This window comes from Engraulis encrasicolus, chromosome 8 (genome assembly GCF_034702125.1).
Source record: "Engraulis encrasicolus isolate BLACKSEA-1 chromosome 8, IST_EnEncr_1.0, whole genome shotgun sequence".
Lineage (NCBI taxonomy): Eukaryota > Metazoa > Chordata > Actinopteri > Clupeiformes > Engraulidae > Engraulis > Engraulis encrasicolus.
Window position 1 is genome coordinate 23,124,253 of NC_085864.1, and position 10,000 is coordinate 23,134,252.

At 41.3% G+C, this 10,000-nt stretch overlaps 1 protein-coding gene across 6 annotated transcripts in view; it reads left to right on the forward strand.

Moving 5' to 3' along the window:
* Positions 1-10,000, forward strand: part of nf1a (neurofibromin 1a) — a 126,371-nt gene that overhangs the window by 105,726 nt on the left and 10,645 nt on the right. For all 6 annotated transcript variants that reach the window (XM_063205226.1, XM_063205228.1, XM_063205229.1 and 3 more), the window contains 7 exons: positions 2,131-2,257; positions 2,874-3,005; positions 3,446-3,578; positions 5,147-5,304; positions 6,416-6,538; positions 7,184-7,302; positions 8,543-8,643. In XM_063205226.1, coding sequence (XP_063061296.1) covers positions 2,131-2,257; positions 2,874-3,005; positions 3,446-3,578; positions 5,147-5,304; positions 6,416-6,538; positions 7,184-7,302; positions 8,543-8,643 — 893 coding nt within the window. The remainder of the gene's footprint in view (positions 1-2,130; positions 2,258-2,873; positions 3,006-3,445; positions 3,579-5,146; positions 5,305-6,415; positions 6,539-7,183; positions 7,303-8,542; positions 8,644-10,000) is intronic.

Consider the following 10,000-nt stretch of genomic DNA (forward strand, 5'->3'; position numbering starts at 1 on the left):
TTCATTGTTATGAAGCCATTCTAATGTCGATTTGCTTCTTAAGTATGGGTTGTTGTCACATTTCATTACCCATCCTCTTGTGTGCTTGACAGACTTCCTCACGTTTTTTTCCTGTAAAATATCACAATAAACTTGGGCTCATTGTTCCACTGATAATAGCAAACTTCCAAGGGCCTGAGGCACCAAGGTAGCCACATATAATGATGCTCCCGCCACCATACTCAGAAGTGGAGATGAAAACAAGAATAGCTAAAAATGGGGTTCATTCTGCCAATCTGAAATTAATGGGGTTTCTGTCCGAAAAAATATATATATGCACCTTTGAGGTTTGTGTAAAAGCATTTATATGCTTCATAAAATTACTGCTAAATATTCTGTAGACCAACGTTGAAACCAAAGTTGAATTTTTCAGGGGAACACATAGTATCATGTTTGGAGGAGAACTGGAGAACCACACCTTCATCAAAACATCATCTCGACTTTTGAGTATGGTGGCGGGAGCATCATTATATGCGGCTACCTTGGTGCCTCAGGCCCTTGTCAGTTAGCTATTATCAGTGGAACAATTAACTCAGAAGTTTATTGAGATATTTTACAGAAAAAATGTGAGGTAGTCTGTCACACAGTTGAGGCACACAAGAGGATGGGTGCTGAAATGGGACAACAACCCATATTTTAGAGGCAATTGACTTTTGAATTGCTTCATAAGAATGAAATACACATTCTGGAATAGCCCAGTCAAATCTCTGACAAAAAAAAATTGAGATGATATGGCATGAAGTCAACACAGCTATTCACTGCAGATATCCCAGAAACTTTGCTGAAGAAGGGCAGTTGTCTAAAGAAGAGGGAGACCAGATACATCCAGATTGTTTTGTTAATCTGATCTGCAACTACAGGAAACATCTGGTTGAGGTTATTGTGACTAACTTAGGGTTAAAACCTATTGAATGCAAGGGTGTACTTACTTATGCCTTGCGGTCCAGTGAATGTTTACATCTTATGGCCAATAAAAATATGATAATGTGTAAATGTTTGGGTGGAATTAGTTAAAGCAGACTCTGATTGTTCCTTCTTGTGATTTCCAGGAACATCAGGCCATGTTTTATGACCTATTTTGACAGAAATGTAAGGAATTTCAAAGGGTGTACCAACTTTTTCCTATGACTGTATATGCAAACTACATCTGTGGACCGTATGGAAAATGTTCATTTTGAGGAAGGAAGTCACACAGGGGGAAATTTCTGCTGAATATACATTGAATGTTTCACTTTGAACCTCCATTTGAAAAGGACAATAGATCAGTTGACATTTGATGTTATGGTTCCTTTTGTACCCTAAATGTAACATGTGATTGCAGAGAAGGGAAATGTAACCTTTTTAGTTGTTTATTTTCAGAATTCATGCTGCCCATTCCCAAAAGCATGATCTTTGACTGCGGAACTTATTGTACCGTTGTCGGACCAGTACATAAAGTATTAGTTTATTACTTTATGAACATGCATGAAAAGATGATTTTGAATCGGAATGCAAGTTCCGTAGACTTTCTTTTAAAATTTTCTGTACTTGAATAATGTGTGTATAAACATTGCTTGCCAGTTTGGTGCAGAGAAGGGAAATCTGACACTGTGCACCTTTTTAAAGTCCCCCCCTCTCCTCTCTGTTCCCTCCCAGACCAGTACATATTGTCATACATGTTCAACATAAATGACCAACATTGCTTAAATGACTCTAGCTTTAAGTTCAGTAGACTTTATTTTACAATGTTCTATGTTTGAATAATACAGTGTATATACAGTACAGTGCTTGCTAGTTTAACGCAGAGAAGGGAAATCTGACACTGTGCACCTTTTTAAAGTCCCCCCCTCTCCTCTCTGTTCCTTCCCCAGGACCAGTAAATATTAGTACATCACTCAGTAACATCAAATTTGGCATACGTTTTGAACATAAACGACTAACATTGCTAAAATGACTGTGCCTTTAAATTCACTAGACTTTCTTTTACAATTTTCTGTGTTTGAATAATACAATGTATATATACAGTGCTTGCTAGTTTGATGCAGAGAAGGGGAACTATGACACTATGCACCTTTTTAAAAGTCCCCTCTCTCCTCTCTGCTCCCTCCCCAGAGTCCTGAGGAGGTGTTCATGGAGATCCGAAAGCCCCTGGAGTGGCACTGTAAGCAGATGGACCACTTTGTGGGCCTCAACTTCCCCTCAAACTTCAACTTTGCCCTCGTCGGCCACTTGCTGAAAGGTGAGATCCCCATGTGGAACGTTATCCTGCACGTTGGCAGGTAGTTTCCCCAGTAGCTGAGAGCCACTTCAGGACACACTAGACTAGGGGGTGCCTCCATGGTGTCATCTGTGCCACTGGGTTTCTAGTTGCACAGCCCAGGCCAGCTGCCCTGCACTGATGTGAAATGGCCACCCTGCTTTTCTTCTTCTTCTTCTGAAACCTTGATCTTCCTCCTATTCCTTCCTTCCTCTTCCTCCCATTTCCTCTTTTCTGATAGTGTGTAGTTATATATTAATGTTTAATATTAATTTTAAAATTAAGTTTAATTTAAGTTTGTTACCGCACGTGTGATGGGTGTTCTTGCAAAATGGTACAGTTCATATCTCATCAAGTAATTTGTCAGAACATTTGCATCAATATGCAATGCTATGTATTTCCACTTACCTTCACATGCACCGTAAAATAACACTCTTTTATGATCTTGTGTCCAAAAATGACAAATGTGTTAGTGCTATTTTTTGTTCTAAAGCAGGGTTAGTGCTGGATGAATAAATAATGCGGATGTACTTTTCTGGATGGGATCCTTTAGAATGCAAAAGTCCGTTTCTGTAAGCTCTTCTCTGCCCCCCTGCAGGCTACAGACACCCCTCCTCCAGCACGGTGGCACGGACGGTGCGCATCCTCCACACGCTGCTGGGCCTGGTGGCCAAGCACATGGGCTGTGATAAGTTTGAAGTCAACACCCAGAGCGTGGCCTACCTAGCAGGTGGGTCTCACACAGCCAGCTGACAAAATACACCACAGCCTCATCCTAAGCCCCTGATTGGCCATGCAAAGTTAAATAGTTAAATAGTTAAAGGATCGTAATTCATGGTGTGTTCCTGGTGGTTCATGCTGTTCGTAATTCATGGTGTTTTACCTTACCTTACCTTACCTCATGTGCCAACACTTTGCATATTGCAATGCCCTCTTTTTCAAAGTCACTTGTCTGCTAAATGTAACATAAGTCAAGCTTTAGTTATGCACTGCACTACGTACTGCAAGCACAATACAGAAAAAGAGCTGAATGAATTGTGTGCACTGTGCACCTACTCTACAGTATAGATTGTTTGCAAAGGACGGTGTTGTGTTTGTATGAAAGTAGATGGGTGCATTGTGATTCAGTGTACTTCACTAAGTAACTGGGTGAAAATGTGTTGTGCACAGCTTTGCTGACGGTCTCAGAAGAGGTGCGAGGCCGCTGCAGTCTGAAGCACAGGAAGTCACTGCTAATCTCGGACGTCACCATGGAGAATGTTTCCATGGACACCTTCTCTGTGTACCACGACTCAGGATGCCGGTAATTTCTCTTGTCAATTCATGTTCTTATTTATTATAGCACAAGTTTAACAAGTGTAAAAAGGAAAAATTAGATAAAGGTAGATACAACTCTCTCTCTCTTTCTCTCTCTCTCTCTTTCTCGCTCTCTCTCTTTCTCGCTCTCTCTCGCCCTCTTGCTCTCTCTCACTCTTGTCTTCCAGTTTAAGTCTGGTGATAGATTTAGAGAGTTATTTAGTGTCCTCAACAACTTTCATTCTTACCCTCTTCGTGGTGCTTCCTGTTGTCTTTTTAGGGAAGTACTGGCATCGTGATGTTAGCACATGGCATGATTGTGCCCTTGCAAAATCACTAAGCTAAAAATCACAAGACTGTTTAGTCTTTAGAGTGTCTTACTGTGCAAGTGCCAATGAACTCTATACCTTTTTAGATATACCTTTATTGGCACCATGTTATGATCTATGGTCCAATTTAGTTCAGATACACATTGGTAGTGGCCCAATTTAGTTCAGATACACATTTGTAGTGGCCCAATTTAGTTCAGATATACATTTGTAGAGGGCCAATTTAGTTCAGATATACATTAAAGCTGGGTGGTATTACAGTTAGACAACGCAAATGCATTGCATAAGGAATCTGTGTCTGTATTCCATTTTGTTTAATCACCTTTAAATGTGCTATGTAATGGTTCCACATGTTTTTGTCTTTGTCTTTTTGATTTGGGATGCTTAAACATTCTGGTGGTGAACTGTAATATCAAGCAAAGCATTTTTGCCTCCCTACTGCCTCTGTGTGGTTATTTGTTTTAACCCATTTTGTCCTAAGCCCTTTTTGGGAAAGGGTGCCCTCTGCCTATTAAATCCTAAATATCTCATCCTCCTAAGCACATACACACATGAAATGAGTTGCATTTAAAAGCCAAGACCTTCCTTTTGCATTATAATGTTCATTCAGTTCTAACATACCCACATTTTTAATAAACCACATATTTAATAAAACAGCTCAATTCTCAAAATCCTGTATGCAGCGTATATGTGTCTCCAGGACACAATGGGTTAATGGTCATGTGCAGAGAGGGTTTTTTGGGTCTGGGCATAGCTTGAATAGCTTTTTGTTTCAGCCTTGAAGTAGCAAAACGAAAATGAATGTACGGTAAGATTTTTCACAAGATTCGCTCATGACTTAGTAGACTAACCAACTGTGGAAATGCCACATTTTTGGCTGTAAAGGAAGTATATAATGTTTTTACCGTTATATAATGTTTTTACCCGTTAAGGCACAGCGTTATAAAGTTGCTGTTACCAGAATAGCAATGACAAAGTCGTTGTGCATTACTAAAGGCCCTGTGTCATTTCATTGTATTCTAGTACTATGGTAGTTAACTTTTCATTGACTATAACTGCGTGCCACTGGAGGTACGACGTGCATTAATGGGCTACAGGTTGTGAACTTTTAACATGTATTGAAATGTAATGTGTCTAATGTGCAATTGTACCCACTTTGGCCATGAAATATTTGCTTAATTGGCAATAAACCAACAGATGAAACCAACCAAACACTTATTTCCTTACCATGTGCCTGCTGCTTCAGGACGCTGAGGGAGAACCAGCCCTGGACGTCTCCCAAGGTGACGGAGCGCTACCTGGCAGCCCACTACCCCACCGTGGGACAGATCAGCCCCCGCACACGCAAGTCCATGAGCCTGGACATGGGTCAGCCCTCGCAGGCCAACACCAAGAAGCTATTAGGTAGGAATGCCCCAAATATTGACCACCAATACTACCCTGTGACACCTACACATTGTTTGTAATGGGTAATTTAATAAAATATCTAAGAATGCACTATTGAAACAATTTCATATCAGTTACGTTTTTTTTCCCTTGAGATGGGAAGGGAATTGGAAAAAGAGTGGAAGAAACTAGGAAGGGAAAGAGAAACATATGCATGAAAATGGAAGTTAATGACCTTGTATTTAATTCATGCCAGGGATGCAAAACTTGAATTCACAGTGGGCCAAAATCAAAATCTGGAATGAGGCTGTCCAAACTCCAATATTTATTAAAAAAAATGAACTGAAATGTTGCATATACGTATTTACTACTTAAGCAAATTTCTTATTCCCATTATATATGCAGTAGTTCAAATATACAAATGAAAAAATATTCTGTTGTACCTGATAAGTTTGCGATTTCACTACTGATACCACTTGTATGTGCATTTGCACTAGTTTGGGCCCTTTACTTCCTGAAATACACAAAATGTAGTGTTCAAGTCATAGGCCAGCTGTAATATACATTTGAAATGGTCTCACAGGCCATATAAAATCACACCACGGGCGAGATTTGGCCCGTGGACGCGAGTTTGACGTCCCTGATTTATGCAAAGCACATTGATTTGCTTGCATGTGTTAATGTAGTATTTGGCTCCCCAGTTCGAAAGCATTAAGCCAGCTAGCTGTCAGCCATACGTATGGAAGAATACTTTGACTGTCGTACAAAGGCAAAAAGCAGTAACTACATATTTTTTCAAAATAGAGTTTAGACTGAAATGGACTTCAAAACACCTCTTTTTATCTTGCGACAAAGGCTTATGGTCCAAATGTGTCCCTTTTTGGAGATATTGCTATGTCACATTTGCTGTAACTCCAATATCCAGCCTAATTCCAATACTCAGACGCTAATGTTGGCGTAGTTACTGCTCTTTGCTTTTGTAGGGCACTTACATGCACACACACACACACACACACACACACACACACACACACACACACACACACACACAGTACAGTAAATGTGAGGTTTATCAACTATGTTCATCGTATCTAATACAATATCTTGTTTGTGGGCTTTTTATGTTCAGGGACGAGGAAGAGTTTTGATCACTTGATCTCGGACGCCAAAGCACCAAAGAGACCAGACATGGAGTCGGGTATGACCACACCCCCCAAGATGAGGAGGGTGGCTGAGAACGACTACGAGATAGGTCAGAAGTGTGTGTGTGTGTGTGTGTGTGTGTGTGTGACTGTGTGTGGATGGATGTGTGGATGTGTGTTTGTGGATGTGTCTGTGCAGGTGCGCATGTTTGTCACATTTTTGTCTTTGTCTTATCTTTGTGTTGTCTAGACTGTATATTATGTTGTGCTCTCTGGAATGCACTTGTGCTATTCCTGGATTTTTTTGTACAAATTTGGCAATGTACTCTCTTTGACTCTGCACACCGGCCTTGACAAAGTGCGGTCCACGGTGCCCAAGACTTTCCATTTGTTCAGATCGCATTGTTTTCAATACGACTCAGCGCACCAGCAAAGCTGTTGTCGTACTCTATTTTCTGTTTGTGTATCAGTGCTGTCAATTACTTAGTTTTTCAGAATGTTTTAAATGCATTTGAAAATACGGTGCATTGTGCCCGAGTTGTTATGCAAAGCCCCTAATTCAGTTGTGCTTGCGTGCATATGCGTGTGTATGCATGCATGTGTGTGCTATCGTGTGCGTGCATGTGTGTGTGTGTGTGCGTGCATATGTGTGTGCAATCTGCGCATGTGTGTGTGTGTGTCAGGGTTTTTGCTCGTCTTTTCTGTCCTGTGTGAATATTGTCTCACTCTTCTCTATCCTGTTCTCTCCTCCCCAGAGACCCAAAGAATAGCCAACTCCCATCTCCGCAAGGTGTCCGTGTCCGAGTCCAATGTGCTCCTGGACGAGGAGGTGCTGCAGGACCCCAAAATTCAGGCCCTCCTCGTCACCGTGCTGGTGAGGGTCAAATGTTTCTCCTCCTCCTCCTCCTCCTCCTCCTCCTCCTCCTCCTCCTCCTCCTCCTCCTCCTCCTCCTCCACCACCACCTTCTTCATCTCCATCTAATGTCCTTTTCCATCAGTCTTCGTTTATCTGTATGTCATTGCGTATGCATCTGTCCACCTTTAGGCTGGTCTTTCTGTATGCTTCGATCACGCTCCCCTCTTCACTGCCTGTCTGGCCTGACTTTGTCTGTGTGTTGTTCTCACTTTTCTCAGACTGATGCTGGATCTCAAATGGTGCACTTGAGTGTTCACGTTTCAGTGTATATGCCCCATTAGTGACGGACTGAAACATAGTGCACAAGTGCGCCATTTGAGATTCAGTCTCTCTCTCTCTCTCTCTCTCTCTCTCTCTCTCTCTCTCTCTCTCTCCTTCTCTTTCTCTCTCTCTCTCTCTCTCTCTCTCTCTCTCTCTCTCTCTCTCTCTCTCTCTTATATCATTCTGCTAAGTGATTTTGAAAGGATCCCTGATATGTTGGTTAAACGAACTCCTAGTTAATTAAACAACTAATCCTATTGCTAGCTATCATATGCTTAGATGACTCATTAGTGGGCATATGAAGACAATAAACTTTCCCTCTTGTCTGTGCACCGAAAACCAGTCCTGCAGAACCTGGGTAGACTTCTCTACCGATTTGCGCAGTCTTGTGATTCAAGACAAGCAGGATTGTCTTGCGAGCCATGAGAAAATCTTCCTTTACATACGTACATGATCACTTTTGTATCGACTGCTTAGTTTAGTTTAGTTTAGTTTAGTTTAGTTTAGTTTATTTAGTTTAGTTCAACAGGGACCATGCACAATACACATTGATTACAGAAGTAAAAAGATGGCTTGTGCCAGATTATAGCTATATAGCTAATTTCCATCTGCAGTCCCTGGACAGGTAAAACAAATATTAAAATACAATAACATAGACAAGATATAAACAAGTAAGCACATCCATAGGCCATAGGTCAAACACACACACACACACACACACACACACACACACACACACACACACACACACACACACACACACACACACACACACACACACACACACACACATGCTGGCACTCCCCCTTCAAAAAATTGACTTTGTGAAGGGGGATAGTATTGATTTTACACACCCTGATCGCATGAGAAATGCCAAGCTGGCCTTTGAGGTCTCTGTGTCTGTGCATTTATGTCCTTGTATTTGTATGACTTGCAGGCAACCTTGGTGAAGTACAGCACGGACGAGTTCCACCAGAGGATTCTGTACGAGTACCTGGCCGAAGCCAGTGTTGTCTTCCCGAAGGTGTTCCCTGTTGTGTAAGTGACGTGACATTGACATTGACGTTCACAGGACCTTTCTCTTTTTAACCATCCGCGTTCAAGTGCTTCTACACCCTGAAGAGACTCTACAGTATTTTTTTTTTAGACTTGCTCATTTGTCTGGCGGGTGACTACTGCTGGCAATAGACTAGCTTATAGGAATGATATGGAATGTCTGCACACTTGCTGCCATTTTGATTCTTTTCCCCCCTGTGAACATTTTTTGACCAATTCACTCTTCATCATACTAAAAAAAACAGTGAAAGTGTGCCATATATTATTTTTGTAGTTGTTGTCTGTTGACCCTTTTGTCATGCACCTGTGGTTTGGATGTGCACACCCCAACTTCACTTTAGTGGTCTAGCCTTTCCAGACCAGCCTATCCACTGGCATTCTGATGCTGCTACCGTCCAAGCATGTCCGCTGAAAATCCATTTGTCTGCAGACTGGCTGCTCCTCAGAAGACATGTGCGACTCAGCAGATTACAGGGCAATATGGTGCATTCTCTTCATGTTCATCACAGAGATTTACCTCATTGAAAGGGAAAGCAGAATTATTATCAACATAGGTTTTTTTGGCAATAAAGCTGGAAGGACGTTTCGTCTCTTCAACTAAGATGCGTCTTTAAAACTCCAGCAGTTACCTACAACTAGATCTCTGCAGCCAAGCGAACATTATTTTGAAACATTTCACTGATTGGTGACATGAATATTTGCAGTCAGTATATCACTGTGCTGGGAGGCAGTTGGGATCCTTTTTTTAAAAATCCTGGATCCAGGCGGTAATCCGGATCATAGTCACTAATCCCTTTTTTTTGCATTGGCCCATGTCCAGCCTTCCAAGAACATTTCATAGCAGAAGGTTACAAATGCAAAACTGATAAACCAACACTAGCTAGAATGTAACCACATTGGCATACAGCGCTATATTGTTTAGGGTTTGTTTGGCAATTAATGCTCTTTTAACAGTAATGTGAGGTTGTTGGCCAGTGTTGGACACACTCATTTATTTGTCACAGTGGTTCCACAGTCACAAAGTATTGTTTTATTCACTGTTCATGTTGATGAGCAAGGTTCACTACATGGATAGAAACAAGGGGAAGTTCATGTTACAGTTTCCTGTACAGATAAAAAAATATTAAATTACACAGAGTGAACACTATGCAGAGAGGTCAGTGTCTCTGTTGTTTTTGTCCTTAATTGAAATTATAAAGCTGGATGGCTCTTTGGAAAAATGAGGCTGTTACTCCAATTTCAAACCGTTGATGTGTTGCTAAAATATTAGTGCTTGTGTGTCCCTGTGTGTGAGGCCCAAACATCTGCCTAGTAATGCTCTCCAAATAAACTTGTATCA